We start from the raw sequence: 15643 nt of genomic DNA, 5'->3' as shown, positions 1-15643 counted from the left end.
AGCAACGCACCTGGGCTTCCTTAGCGACGGGCGCTGAGGCGCGGGTGGGAACCGGGAACGGGAACGGGAACAGGAACCGACCTAGACCCCTGGAGACCTGCAGTGAGAGGCCTGTGGGGCCGGGATCGGGGCCTCGGTGGGTCCTTGGAGTGGGAGGCGGCGTCTCCTTCCCACCCACCGGGCAGGGGTGGCTGGAACCGGCATTGACCGAAGAGACGCTGGACAAGTGACATCCCTGAAGTGTCCAGGGCCAGGTTGGATGGGGCTTGGAGCAATCTGGAACAGTGGAAGGTGTCCATGCCCATGGCAGGGTGTATTTAGTGCAATACAACAGCAGGGGTGGCACTGGATGAGCTTTAAGGTCCCTCCCAACCCAGATAATTCTGTGATTGTACAACAAAGAGAGAGAGGAAGCTCAAGGATGGATAAATCCAGAGCCTGCTGCTCCTCGGCTGCACACAGCCACAAAGAGGTTTGGATTGTTAATGAAATGCCATAATGAGAACAGAACTCTCCAAACTCTGGCATTTATCATTGCTGTCCTATGCAAAAATAAATCAGAACTTGCTCTGTAATTATAAACATCTTACACAAGCAAAAGTCTGGAGATTCGAGTCCTTCACAGCGATTCATTAACTCTGCACAGTTTGAAAAAGACAAATAGTCTCATTGCCTCCAGGGCAACATTAGGGATATTTAAATTTCCATGAAAATTTTCTTCGCTGAAAGGGTTGTCAAGCACTGGAACAGGCTGACAAGAGAAGCTGTGGATTCCCCATCCCTGGCAGTGTCCAAAGCCAGGCTGGAGGGGGCTTGGAGCAACCTGGGATAGTGGAAGGTGTCCCTGCCCATGGCAGGAGTGGAATGAGATGAGCTTTAAGGTTCCTTCCCACCCAAACTATTCTGGGATTCTGTGATTCTATGACTGCTGGAAAGGGATTTAATTTATTTTCATTTTCATTTTTATAATCACTGCCAGGCAGTGATTTAATTTATTTTCTTTCCTGTCCTTTAAGGCTGACTCCTTCTCACAATGACTCAGTTTTTCAATAATATTGAGCCAAACGTTATTGATGATGAAATGCTTCAGAAAGCCATTGAAGAGAAGTGTCCAGAGGACCTTGGAGATATTGCCAGAAAGGAAAGTATTAACGTTAAGGTTGTGACAGAGATACAATTTAGTTTTAAAAGTGAGTAACAGAATATATACATATTTTTCCTCTTCTTTTCACAGAAGTGGGTAACTGGCAATTAAGCAACCATTATTATCTGGGATTTATTATGTGAAAATTAACATCGGGACTTGGACTTTTGCTCATACCTGTATAAAGGAGCTTCATCAGAGGAAGCTTTTGCTGATGGGTGACTTCAGAGCTGCTTCACTTCCCACTCTCACTGTCACTGCTGTTCTCATTTAACATTTATATTGTGGTGACACCTACAGGCCACAGCCCTGTTGGGCCCCTCAGTTCGTGGCCAAACCCAGCCCTGGGCAGGCTCTGCCATGGCTGGTGGTTGTGTGGGACCTGTTGGGGAGATTTTGGTGCTTACAGTCCAATCTGATGGCATTCTCTGCTCATCCACACCATTACCATGGCTTGCCTCTTACTGTCAAACCTGTCGTAAACTTGCACTCAAAAAAAATGGAAAGGAAGAACATTTGGATCAATATTTGAATATTTAAGGGAGGGGGATAATTTCAGTTGATTATTCTTTGTGTGCTCCAGTAAAATAATGTGTGTATGAGTTGATTTTCTTAGAAAAGATTCCCTTGACCTGATCCTGCATAGATTTGTCTGCAAATCCAGAACTGTGTGAATATTTTGTGCATGCAATTCCTTGGTTTATGGTGCCCTCACTAAATAAGGACAGCAGGACAGCAGGTGAAATCTTCTGGGAAGGCATTGCAGGGGAAAGAGAAATGGAAGTGAGAATATTCTGTATTTCCTGTCACCTTGGTTCTGACCCTTTGCTGTGGTGACCAACAGCCTGCCCTTGTCATTCTGTTTTTGGAGGAAACTAAATGCAGGGATATTGATTAGCTCTAAACTGCAGCCTTCACAGAAAGACTCCAACCCCTCTCCTGTGCTGAGGATCCCAGGAGCAGGAGAATCATTTACAGCAGCAGGAGCTGGGCACTGCTGGACTGCAAATGCAGGGAAAAGCAGAGGCTCATCCCAAACCTCCTGCTTGCAGCTGGAGAGGAAGATGAAGGTCAGGGCGTGCTGGCAGTGGGTTCAGGAAGGCTCTGGAGTGCAGGGCCATGCTCAGCATCCCCTGCACGCCTGGTTGGCCTCACTGATGAGCAGCGTGTGCTGAGCAGGACACTGGGGTTAAGTGTGCTCTTCCATTGGGATCTCATCCAGCCAGGGCACCCCTGAGCTCTCCAGGGCACTCATCACACACTGCAAATCCTTCTGCAGGCAAGACTGGACGTGTTTTCCTTGTGCAAGGCAGTGTGGCTGCTAAACAAAGCTGGCTCACGTGGAAAGCAATTTTCTTTTCTATTTTTTTCCTTTTTTTTCCTGTGGCTTTAGACATCCTGCAGATTGACAATCTGTGGCCATTAGAGAATCTGACTAAACTACAGCTGGACAACAACGTGATTGAGAAGATAGAAGGTCTGGAGACTCTGGTTCACCTTGTATGGCTTGGTGAGATACAGGCAGGGGAGGGTGGATGCCTTTGCAGGTGCAAAGCAATCTGAGATAAAGCAGCATGTCACCTTCCCTCTCAACACCACTGATAGGAGCTTACCCTGGGAAGGCTGTCAGCTGTCTGTGTGTCTCCTTATTTGACTGTCAAATGTCAAAATGCCTGAGTATCAGAGCTGCAAAACAATCCTTCAAATGTTTAAAAACTGGGTTTAATACATTTGGTGTGGCAGGAACAGGAAGCTGAGGTTTCAATGTTGTTTCCAAGGTTTCTATTGTGTTTAGGGGTGACTTTCAGGAATATTTATGGAAACACCTCTGTGATTTAGAAGCCTGAATTCTGTTTTCAAAGCTGCTGCAGGCATCCCAAAGCCTACAACCCCTCTACCCTTAAGGGCTGTGTGTCATCATCGTCCCAAGGAGTGCCCATCCTTGTGGCCTTGTGTGACTGCTTGCAGCTACCCAGATGCACAGCTGAGAGCATTCCCTGCAACTGCAGCCACGTTGCTGGCTGGAATTCTAAATATATCCTCAGCATGCAGGGCTGGAGCTCATAATCACATTGTGAAATGTCTAATGGGCTCTTCCACCCCGTTGTCTGCACAGTTCTGCTCCAGAGATGGCAGAGGCACTTGTGAATCACCAAGTGATCAGTGTGAGCACAGTGTTTTGAAGCACGCTCTCGTATTTTGTTTGCCCAAAGGCTGCAGTGGCTCAGCTGCTGCTGTACAAGTGTCTCAGCCACCCAAGAGACCTCATAAACTGGTTTTGGGCTCTTGGCTTGCTCAGTACTAATCCTCAGGCAAACCCTGCCCTTAGTCATGGTGAGTGTAGGTGTTAGGAGAGATGTTCTGGCAGGGGAAGAGGACATTTCAATAAGTGAAACAGCTGAAGTGAGCTTTGCATAACTCCACTGACATGGAACTGCCTTGTCTTGGTGCTCTGGGAGTGACCACAACTGTGGCAGGACAGAGTCTGCAAGAAACAAGAGAGTGCCAGATTTAGCACAGAAATTCCCCTCTAAGGGCATTTCCCCACCTCTTGTTTTGTGTTTCCCCATAAGGCAGAAGTCCCTTTCGGGCTGCGTATGTGGACTCTGCATGGATTAACTTCAGCTTTTCCTCTCACTTAAAAGTTTCACAGACAATTGCAAGGAGGAGATGGGAATAAGGGACGATTTAATGCTGAGCTTTTCCTGTGGGACCTGGGCCACTCCTGAGAAAAATCTGTACATAAACTCCTACATCCAGAACTAAAGAGCAGAATCAGGGTGTTCTGCAAGAAATAATTTAATGTTTGATTTATAAATTCTTCCCCAGACCTGTCCTTCAACAATATTGAAGTAATTGAGGGCCTGGATACTCTTGTCAAACTGCAGGACCTCAGTCTGTACAATAACAGAATATCTACAATTGAGCACATGGACACACTGCAAGAGCTGCAGATTTTCTCCATAGGGAAGAATAACCTGACCTTTCTGGAAGATGTGAGTGTTCCCTGGCTTTGCAAATATTCCCTGCTGAAGGATCAGATATTCTAAAACTGCCATTTGCCATTGTGTCCAAGCCCCTCTTTAGGTGATAAAATTCTCTTTAGGATTTCTAAGTAGTCTGAGCTATGGTTTTGGTCCTCTGGTGTTAAGTGCTTACTGCAGCCATTTTTCTTTTAGATTATTGACTCATGGGGGCCCAGTTCTGTGACTGCTCTCAGCCATGGCAAAATTCCTATTGGCTCTCATGAAAGCTAGAAAAGGAATAAATGGCTACATATGAGAAAAGGGGGGAGGCTAGGATTTATTTGGGGTTCTTTAGAGGGCATCTTACCAATTTAGGACCTGTGATTTGTGCACCCCATCTGCCTTCTCTCTCCACCCATTGTCTAGTTATTGCCAACGTGAATTTAAGTATTTCCTTTCCCAAAGCCATTAGAAACTCATAATTGACTGTCATGTGAATTTGGCAGCAGAGCAGAATGCATATTGCAGCTCAACTGTAATAAAAGCAATAAATTCCAAGGCTGTGTTTCCCCAGCCCTGGGAAATACAGAGCTCTTTCCCTCTGGCACAGGTTATCTACCTCAGGAGGCTAAAAAGCTTACAGACACTGAACCTCAGTGGGAACCCTTTCTGCAGTGAGGAGCACTACAGGCTCTTTGTTGTTGCTCATCTTCCCAGCCTGGTGTACTTGGACTTCAAGCTCGTGAGAAGCTCCACGGTGAGATTTCTGCATTCCCTGATTGGGAAATCAGGCAGCAGCATCTTACAGAGCCTTTGCTTTGTTGGTGTGCCAGCAATATTCCAGCACTGGGGGCAGGTTCCCTGCAGAAATCAGGCTCACAGAAACACACAGTGTTTATTCTGCTTCCACATAACAGCTGTGAACCTGTAGGCCAAATTCTGTCAAATCTGACAGAGAGGTAGAGGTGTCAGAAGCATGATGTCTTCACAGATTTTGTGAAAATCAGCAGCTGTGTGTGGGAGAGGGGCCTGGTTCGTGTTGCCACAGAGAGGCTGCAGTGTGAGTGCAAGTCTTTCTTAGGGAATCTCAGAGGAAATCAGTCTGGAGACGTGGATCCAGGGGGAAGGAGCCTTGGTGGTCCTGCTGCTCACAGAGTGATTTGTTTCAGCAGCAACCTGACAATCCAGGCAAGCAGGTGCCTGGATGCACTTCCCACTTTTGATTTCTGAGAATAAGACAGTTCATCCTCACCAGTAACCTGTGGAGCTGCTTTATCATCCCAGGGCTCAAAGGAACAAAGATGGGATTTTTTGTTCAGGGTTTGTTTGCCTTTTTTTTTTTAGCAACCAAAGAACATGATTAATTGTAAATTTGCTTGGCACAGAGCAGGAGCTGTACTTGGAATGTACATTGCTCTTACCATAGGACTGGAAGGGCTTTCCAGGTCATGGAATGCAGTCCCTGCTCATCAGGGATGTCTGAGAATTGCATACTTAAATTTGTCAAGCTTCAGTTTCAAGCTAATGAGGTTCTTGCCCCTGGTACTACCTTGCCATCCACTCCTCCAAAGAATCTGCTCCTCCCTAGAAAATGAATTAACCTCACTGACTGATCAAATTTGAGCTCAAATTCTAGAAGTCAAAATAGAACTTACTGCTAAAAGAGGAAAAAAATCCAAAAAACTCTAAAGATGAGAAAATGGAGAGAGAAAAGCTTCCTGGGACTGAATTATCTCAGATGCATTGAATGCAGAAACAGAGAAATATGCCAGCAAAAAATGGGATGAGGATTAGGTTAGAAACTTCATAAGTAGTTTAATAAAAAGCCCATGAGGAAATGGAGAGGCAGATGCCACTCTGGTGCATGCTCTAGAAAGATCACTTGCTTACACCCTGACTCACTGAGCAATGTAGGCTAATCCAATACAAATATTTTATTTATATTTCTCAGGGAAAAGCTGCAGCTTTAAAGTATCAACATCTTACTAAGCCGTTGGAGCAAGAGGAGGCTCAGGTCCTGGCTCTGCAAGAGGTAGAAGATGCAAAGCAGAAAGAGCTGGAGCACCAGCAGGTGAGTTTTCTTTGGCTGGTTGTGTGTTGTCCCAGGAGAAAGAAGCACAACACGTATTGACTTGTGTTCTCCCTGCCTGAAGATTTAATGAGAGGTTAACTTTGACTCTGCTGAAACTAAGGCTCAGATTAATCTCTGTGATCTCTGAATCTTATCTTTTGGGTAGAAGCAGGAGCTGCTGTGGAATACACATGATGTGGGGGAACATAATTCTTTGGGCTGAACAATGAAACTACAGAGAGAGACCCTGCAAAGCTGAATAGTAAATCATACCCAGGGAGCTTATCAACCTGACATGAGATTAGGAAAATTACAGCTCTGAGGGAAATGTTAACATTTCCATGGTGAAGTGACTTTTTTTTTTTTTCTCCTTCCCACTAAGTCAAGCTTTTCACTAGTTTTATGGTTAAACTCTCCAGGAAATTTGGAGATCACTGTAGTCCAGGCTGAAAGCAAGACCAGGTGGAATGGTGCTTTCAGTTGTAGCCTGGCTCTGTATTCCAGACCTCTGGAAGATCAGAGTGGCTTCAGTTTAGTGTTGAGTGCCAGGGAGGATGCAGCAACCCTTCCCTTTGTACCTCCCCAGAGTTCACCAGCTCCTTATCTGAAAGGCCAAATGGCCTTGCAGTCAGTGTTTGTATTGGTGATATCCTCTACTGGCAGGGGGCACAGGTTGCCCAGAGAAACTGGCACCCCTGAAGAGTTCCAGGCCAGCTTGGATGGGGCTTGGAGCAGCCTGGGATAGTGGAAGGTGTCTCTGCCCATGGCAGGGGGTGTAATTAGATGATCTTTAATGTCCCTTCCAGCCCAAACCATTTTATGATTCAGTGATCTGATACAAGATTAAACAGTGTTTTCTATCCTTAGGCTACAGAGCTGCAGCAGCAAAGCCCCTGGGATGGGTTTCACTCCAAGGTGCTTTGGTGGCTTGGTTGGTGTTTCTGCTGTGTTCATGTAACTGTGTCTGCACCCATGTTCTGCTGCTGCTGAGGTTCTTACAGGACAGACACATCCTGAGCACTGGCACCAGGCTGGCATCTCTATTTCACTTATTTTGCTCTGTTTCTCTTCAAAGGCAGCCTTTGTTGAGTACCTGAATGGACCATTCCTGTTTGACAGTCTGCATGAAGAGGATGGAGAAGCCACCAAACTGGTTTCCCTCCCTGGAGTGGAGGAGCTGCTGCAGGCATATCCTTCCTGGGTTTGGAATACCCACAGCTAACAGGTAATGCCTTGAGTTGAGAAGGAAGTGCATCCACAGGGACTCTTCATCTGTTGCTTTTGTCCAGAGCTGAAAGCTACATTGATCTAAGATCTGAGGCAGTCTGTGTTCAATTTTGGAACAGTACCAAAAGTTACACTGCAAGGCTGTGAGACCACTGACAGCTTTAAGGCATGGTATCTTGTGAAATATGAGGGCTCCAAACAAATGGTTTATATTACTGACAAGCTGGCCAGCCCAGCTTGAGACATCCCATTTGTAAAACCACTCATTTCTATCCCCAACAGGTCATGAGATCCCAGCTTTTTAAATTCTCACTGTTGTAATTACCATATTCCTTTTCCTTCCCTTGAATCAAACATGATTTTTGTAGCCTCCTTTTCTGACCCTTCAAGAATCAAGACTTTGTACTTTCTTTAAGTCTGGAATCCACTTAAAGTTTAAAATGAGCTGGAAGATAAATCTCTGTCTGTTAGATTGTAAGAGCACAGTTGCTAAAATCATGTTGAAATTGAAGTGGTAGGAGATAGGAACAGACTCATCAGAGTGATACAAGTCACATATCTCACAACCTGCCAGAACTGGCAAAGGGAACTTTCCAGGCCAGCACATTTTTCTGATCATTGCTCCTACACGGGGGAGCAGAAAGCAGACACTTTTTTTTTTTCCCTTTTTTTCTTTTCTCATTCAGATTAATAGAGCATTGTCAAGGCCAGTAACTTGACCTTCCTTAAAATTGCATTACACTGTTGGAGAAAAATGCATCACGGCTTAACTACAATAGACTCCAGAAACAATTCCATTGCCAAGATAATAGCAGAAGAAAAATTGACGTTATTTTTGTGATGCTACCAAGTCAGTAGTTTATTCTGTGCTCTGGCTGTGGGCTCCAGAGCTGTATTTATTAACTACACAGGCACTGTATTCACACTTGTGAAGACAGATAGGGTTGTAGGCTTCCTTCTGCTGCTGTGTCAGAAGAGTCAGACAAGTGAATGTATTTCCTTCTCTTCCTCAAGGCCTTTTTCCCCCCTCAAGTTGCCATAGCTTTCTCCATACCCTTAAGGCAGCAAAATCCCATGCATAAAACGTGAGTGGGTGACCCAGCCCTGCCCCAGACTGAATATTTGGCAGCTCCCAGCAAGAACCACAGAGTTTACATAAAAGTAGCTCGTAGCTCTTGTTGCTCAGATTTGCAGAGGCAGAAGGAACACAATGTGTTGCTCCACTGAACAAGCAAAAGACCTTGACTCTGCTGTCACATACAAGGAGGAGTTTGTCTCAGTTTGTGAGAGTCTGTATAACTATGGACTGGAAGAGTATGAAAAACGAGAAGCTGAAGTCTCCAAATTCTACAAAAGACTCCATGAAATTCTGGCAGTCAACCAGGAAGAAAGCAAGAGAATAATCTCAGACTTTGAGAGTCGGAACGAAAGGGTAATGTTATACTTTTGTTTGTTTGATACATGATTTCTCTACATCCTGTACCATTAAAGTCACCAATATTTAAGGAAATGGAAATGCTCAACCTTCCTTTTAGTTTAAATATTTTTATAAGTTGATTTTTAAGATAATTAGATAGATAGATGTTTACTGCTACTCCCCTTCTTTTTGAAGCTCCAATAACTCTTCCTTCATTGAAAAACCAGGAAGAAAAGGAAGGAAATTGCAGGGTATTCAGTTTATTTTCAAGTAATTTTCTGCTTCAGTTCATTTTCTCAACAACAGCTCAAAGAACTATAACCAGAAAAAATTAGAGAAAGTTATTTTAATGTATTTCTAGTCCTTTAAAGCAGAAACTCTTTTCATTCTGCTCGACCACAGCCACCCATTGTGGCTGCTCAGGGCGTAGCTTCTAGCTGGATCCCTTTCTAACCATGTATAATAGATGGATCATGATTTTGTTTCCACAGGAAAAAAAAAAAAAAAAAGTAAATAAGGGAGGGCTGAAGCCTGGTAGCACTGTCAGCTGAGAGAGCAAGTCCCTGACAAGTGACACCAGCAGAGTCACAAGCGCTGGCTCCCGCTGGAAACCAGGTCACTTTTATTGCAGTGCCTGTCACAGGCTGACAGCTGCTGAGTCACTCTGCTCCCAGGGCCTTGAACCCTGCTGCTGACTCACGCTGGAAACCTGCAGCCAGCAGCTTTAGGAGCTGGCAGCACCACCAGAGTCACAGAACTGCAGGATGGTTTGGGTTGGAAGGGACCTTAAAGGGCATCTCCTTCCTAACAGAAGTTTGATTTGAATATTGAAGTTAACTTGTGCTTGAATTCTCTCTGTTATCTTCCATGAAAAAAAAAACCTAAACCAGCAAAACAAACCCTGCAAAACAACAACAAAACCCAAATATTCACAGCTGAGGGCAGATTTTACCCCTTCACCTCTGTCTGAGCTACAGGCTCAGCTATGGATTGGGCTGCAAGGGGGAATGGCCTAAAGCTGAGGGAGTGGCGGCTTAGATGGGATATTAGGAAGAAATTGGATTAAATATTAGGAAGAAACCCTTCTCTGTGTGGGTGGGGAGGCCCTGGCACAGATTCCCAGAGAAGCTGTGGCTGCCCCTGGATCCCTGGAAGTGTCCAAGGCCAGGTTGGAAAGGGCTGGGAGCAGCCTGGGACAGTGGAAGGTGTCCCTGCCATGGCCGGGGGTGTGACTGGATGATCTTTAAGGTCTTTCTCAACCCAAACCATTCTGGGATTCTGTGATTCTCTATAAACAGGACAGAGGGTTCAGCATGCCAGTTTTCATATAAATATTAGAGGAGTTTGTAGTGAAACCGAACACAGAGTTTTAACATCATTTCCCCATCATTTAAAATTGCTGGAGGAGTTCAAAAGGCACAGAGGTCCCAGCAGACTGCAGTCTGTGAGCTGTTCTTAGGGCTGTTTGTCTGTCTGTAATCCTTTCATGTAAACTTGGGTAACCTGTAAAATCACTGCGCTCTCTGAAGTTGGTTGTGGAGGATTAAAGGCCTTGAACTTTGAAGTTATTGCTCCCAGAGGTGCAGCTTGAGTGGCTCTGGAGCCTTTTGAGCCTCCTAACTTGTTTACATTAGAAAAGAAGACACCTTGCTCTCCCCTTCCCCCTTTTAAACTGCAAAGTTTGGGTAATCCACCCCATTTCCAGACACAAGCCTTGGCAGGGGTTTTTAACAGAATTCTTTATTTCACCCCATTCCATTCCCTCTCAGAAGTGGATTAGACATCATAAAACATATATATTTTCCCTCTTTTTTTAAACAGTTGATTTTGAACTGATTTTAAACAGACTTGAAAATAACACATTCAGCTCAAGAGGATTTTTTTTTTTTTTTTGATCCAAGCAAACATAAATCTTGCCTGATGCAAAAGTGACATCAATACATAATTCTGAAGGGCAATAAATCCTTGCTGTAAAAGGAAGGCAGGCAATGATAGGTATTCCATATTCAGAATACTAAATCCTGACCCTACTGGAAGTCAGTCAAGATTCTCCTTGGCAGGAAGTGGATCAGGATTTACACCTGCCTTTCTTTCTCCAAAGCAATTGTTAATTTCATCTTCACAGCCAGCAATGTCAATAATTAAATTTTTTTCTTTTTTTTTTTTCTTTTTTTTTTTTTTTTGCTTGAAATGAACAAAAATTGGAACCATAGAAGGAGCAAAGTCTTCTGCTGAGTGGAGGATGAGGAAAAGTTTTCCCAATCCCCCTGCAGTAGCAAAGCTCAGAACTGTTGACTACCCACTATGTAAATCTGGAGACTTCCCTGAATCATCACATTTCATTTCAGCTAATCAGCAGCAGGAACTTTTCTCACACATGTAACAAGTTAATTAAATTGCAATGGAGTGCTGAACACAAACTGTAATTCATGTATCTCTGTGTTTAGAGGCTGGATGAGCTTTATCAAGACGGGAGTGGTGAAATTGCTGACTCTAAACGAGCCCAGGGCAAGGAGGAGATCCAGCAGCTGTGGGATGCACTCATGACCTTGGAAGCTCTGGTATCCAACGACCTGGAGGTGAGACCCAAGCTCACACCCGTGGGACCTCACAGCCAGAAGGTTGTGGGGTCACCTCTCTGTCACTGCAGCCTTGGGTAGCAGCTTGCTCACAAAGAGGGGGGCCCAGGACTTCCACTCAGGAAAAGGTTTCATCCCCATCTTTTCCTTTCTCTGTTCAAAGTTGATGGGAGTGAGATCAGGCCCTGGACATTGCTGCCTTCCAGCAGATTTCTGTTCCTCAGAGCAGAGCACAGTATGTCCATCACATCTATCCAAGCTGATTTCCCACACTACAGACAGGGAGGTTGTGCAATGACTTTATAGGTCTGCACAAGTTGCTGCATAGCATGGGGTATGCATTTGGAATTCTAGAGGTGTCGTTCTTTGAAGCTGATCTTTGCTGTAAGATTACACACATTCCTGCTCAGCTTGCTGCATTTGCTTGCATAATAGCTGCCTTTTCCTCCCCAGACTTTTCCTCAAGAACTAGGGCAGGGCTGCTGATGAGCATCTTCATCGAAGGCAAAAACCCAAAATAATCTGTTTAAAAATGAGCAGGCAGGAGCTGTGGCCTGTGTGCAGCAGTTTAGTTTTGTGAGCATGGATGGCAGAAAGCAGCAGCTCAAAATGGATCCTCACTGCTTCAGGACTGTGCCTTTTTAGTAATTTCTGAGTTGGCCCTTTACATATCTGATGGGATGAGCAGAAACATTTCTCCCTGTGTGCCCTGCTGGATTTGCAGAATTCAGCTACCAAGACATTTAAGTGCAACACTTCACAGATTCTCCATCAGCCATTTCTGAGAGAGGGAACAGGCAGCTGCAATTTTAATTTCTGAGGACTAAACCAAGAGCTGCAGTAAAGCCCAGGCAGAGGTTGTGCTTCTGACAAGAGGCTCTTCATACAGCCAAGGACAAGGAGGCTGCAGCAAGGCAGGGGATGGGAATGCAGCCCTCTCCAGGCACTGCTTAGGTGACAAAAGATCCCCTGGCTTACTCCAGACACTTTAAATGCTTGAGGCAGTTCAGTTTCTGACTGTGCTAATAACAGCAGTGAGTCCAAATTACAATAAGTTGTAGATTCCTCCTAGACTCCCTGACTCCCTGTTATGTTTGTGAAAGTTTTCATTGTGATATTTCCTCTTTTTTTCCCTCTGTTAAGGAACTGTTACAGGATTTTAAAAGAAGCATTGATGTCACAGCATCAACATTCACTGAAAACATTCAAGGGATATATCCTTTTCACAGTAGTTTGGCCTGGACCTCCCAGTCATGCACCTACACCTCACCTCTAAATCCAAAAATGAGCCTCCAGTATAAAAACTTTGGGTTTTTTTTATTTTATTCAATAGAAAATATCTTTTCCCAGCCTTAAGGAACGGTCATTTAAGGTGCCTATCTTCTTTATGTGGAGACTCTGGAGAGCACAGAAAGATCTAAATTCTACTGTGCTGAGAGTCTGTAGGATTTCACCCTGTTGGGAATCTTCCTTTCTTCTCCAAGCAGAGAAGACAAAACAGAGGGAAGATCTGGTTAGATTGTTGTCTAGGTACATCCCTGCCACAGCACTAAATGAAATATCTACAATTCTGGTTGAATACTCTTTAAATGGTGCTCATTTTTGTATTTTTGATGTGTGCTGAAAAAGTTATGTGAGAATACTGAAGTGCTTGAGTGTCAGGTCACGCTGCTTTAAATCTAGAAATCTGATGGCCTGGTGCAAATAACTGCAGAGCATTCAGAGCTTGGCTGTCACCTGGAGGCCTCTTCCAATTTCCCTGGCAATCCTAGGTCCTCTCTCAGTCCTCTGTCATATTTGGCAGTAAAGATGAGACTCGGTGTGTGATTAGGAACTGAGAGTTTGTATCCTGATATCCTGACACCACAGCAGCCTCTGGGAGCAGCCAGGCTCATTTCTGCAGGATCCCCCTGTGCAGACACTCAATCCCAGTTACAGGAGGTGATTTAATCCCCACAGATGAGTGGGTGCTCAGCTTTTTCCTTAACCACGTTCTGTACGTTCAGCCAGTGCCGGGACCTGGAAAATCAACACTTTGAAAAGGTGATGGAGATTGTCCAGGCCACCCTGAAGAAAATCAGCCTCTTTGAGCTTAAAGAGGATTTTCCAGATGATCTTCGAACGGTGAGGGCACCAAAACAATTCATCTCTCTGAGAGCAGGCAAGAAAATGAGGCTGTAGCCTCTTCTCTGAAGGGACAGGATTTCCAGGAGGCTCAGTGCTGCCAGAGCCATGCCTGAACCACAGCATAACCTCCTTCCTAGAGGGTCCAGCTGCTTGGCTGAACTGTGGTGCCTCTGAGCATCTCCACTGAGTAGGACAGGGGATAACTGCACTGCAGGTTTCCCTGGGCACTGCCAGAGCTGGTGGCAGCAGCCCAGGAGAGGTGCTGAGGAAATCTCTCTCCTGCCTCCAGCACAACTCACTGCTCTGGCTGATTTCCAGGCACTCAGGCAGCATCTTTGCTGCACTCCCTCACAGCTGGTTTTGTTCAGACTCCCCCTGCTCCCTCAGCAGAATCCCAACACTGCTCTGAATTTCTTACACCAGGGCTCTGTTTGCCTCAGTGATTTCAAAATCCCTTCCTGGAGCTCCTGCGCCCATGAGCTGATCTGGAGGCAGGACATGACACTTTAAATGGAGCCTTCCACCGAGCCCTCAGTCTTGCTGTGCAAACAAAGATCCCAGGAGCCTTTCCAAAAGCACCAACACTGTTTCAGTGCTCCACTCAGCAACACTGCTGCCCTTTTTGCCTCCATAATTCCTTCATTTAGTGGCTAAATTACTTAAATTTGCATTAGCTGTGGTTTTGCTCTGTCCAGATTATCCCAGCCCCCTGTCACTGCAGGTAATCACAAGCTGACAGACACAAACCAGACCCCTGAGCCCCCGGGGAGCTGCTGCTTTATGGCCTGTGCAGATGGTGGTGGTTCTGCACCGCTGCCCTGCACCCATTTTGCTTCACTGCCATCCACTCCCATGGAGAAGGGAATTCATTTACCCAACAGCTGCACTTGGCTGCAGGAGGAGCCTCATTATGGGCTAGCAAAGCCACCCTCTATTTAGAGCCACGAGGGAAGTCACTGCTTCCATTAGAAGCTGGGACTCTCCAAAAATGAAGATTTACAGCCAGTGCCAGCAGTGCAGGAATCCCTTCCAAGTCTGATTTTCAATTTCCAGGCATGCTGGAGCATATACAGCCTTTCTTCCACACCAGCTGCACGGCAGCCCTGCTTGCACTGATCTCCCCATTCCAGCACATGGGGCCAAGGCTGCTGCCTCTGTTTCCCCCCTGTGTTAGGGATAATGCCCCATTACACCACAGCAAGGCCAAGGGTACAGCCCCTGGATTTATCCCAATGAGAGAAGGGATTTGCCAGGTTGAGACAGAGGGTTTCTCCCTGTGAGCACTGCTGTGCTGCTCGTTCATTGTGTGCTGTCCCCTCCTCTCATCCTGTCACGTCATCTCCCAGCTCTTTAAGGACAAAACCACCGTTGTCAACATCATCAGCGTGTCCCACAGCATCCGCCTGCGCAAGATTGATAAGCGGGAGAGCGACATGCTCTCCAACACCTACCAGTGGCAGAAGTCAGTGATAGAGAAGGTAAGAGACCCTCACACTCAGGGGACAGGGACACTGGGAGGAGGGACACTCCCAGGTCTTTGCTGGACCTTGACACGCCTGCAGATTCACTGCTTGGTTTCAATCTGTCCAGGCTTTCCAAACCGAGAGCGACAGAAACCGTGCCTGTATCGAAAAGATAATTTCCCTCATGAACACTCTGCAGAAGGAGCTGGATAGCACAGTGGTCCTGAAGCCTAAAGAATAGGGCTGGGGAGCTGCCTCAGCTGGGGCACACAGGACAGCCTCCAGCAGGAACAGCTGCCTCTCTATGGCCAAGCTGTCTGGGACATTTCAGACCAAATGCACATTTCTTCCGTCCACCATAAACTGCAAATAAAAGCGATTTCTTGACTGTGGAAAAGCATCCAAAGCCCTGTCTCTTCCATCACATGGGCACAAAGCCTGTGCAGACAACTCAGACCTGGTCACAAGGGGTTATGGATCAGCTGTGAGCTGATTGAACCAAATCATTGTAGCATATAATGCCTGAAAGCTTCAGTACCTGGGAGCTCAGTGGCAGGAACCTGTGAGCTGCTGGCACGAGGCAGCAGCTCAGGAGAGGAACACTCTCCATCAAACCACCCCCGAGATAACAGCAGGTTTCCAGCTCAGC

General features: G+C 45.8%; 1 protein-coding gene across 1 annotated transcript; it reads left to right on the top strand.

Annotated features, from left to right (window-relative positions):
* Window positions 1–20: 20 nt before the first annotated feature.
* On the top strand, window positions 21–15380 carry DRC3 (dynein regulatory complex subunit 3). The gene is made up of 13 exons (XM_071443832.1): window positions 21–136; window positions 1017–1190; window positions 2538–2654; window positions 3974–4140; window positions 4721–4867; window positions 6062–6181; window positions 7257–7369; window positions 8666–8840; window positions 11273–11404; window positions 12548–12618; window positions 13405–13528; window positions 14878–15009; window positions 15122–15380. The coding sequence occupies exons 2-13, from the start codon at window positions 1034–1036 to the stop codon at window positions 15233–15235; spliced, it is 1569 nt and encodes a 522-aa protein (XP_071299933.1). The 5' UTR covers window positions 21–136; window positions 1017–1033; the 3' UTR covers window positions 15236–15380.
* The last annotated feature ends 263 nt before the right edge of the window (window positions 15381–15643 follow it).

Source organism: Agelaius tricolor, unplaced genomic scaffold, assembly GCF_023055355.1.
Source record: "Agelaius tricolor isolate 1412-34295 unplaced genomic scaffold, bAgeTri1.0.p SCAF_19, whole genome shotgun sequence".
NCBI classification, from domain to species: domain Eukaryota; kingdom Metazoa; phylum Chordata; class Aves; order Passeriformes; family Icteridae; genus Agelaius; species Agelaius tricolor.
This window is presented reverse-complemented; position numbering and strand designations above follow the sequence as displayed.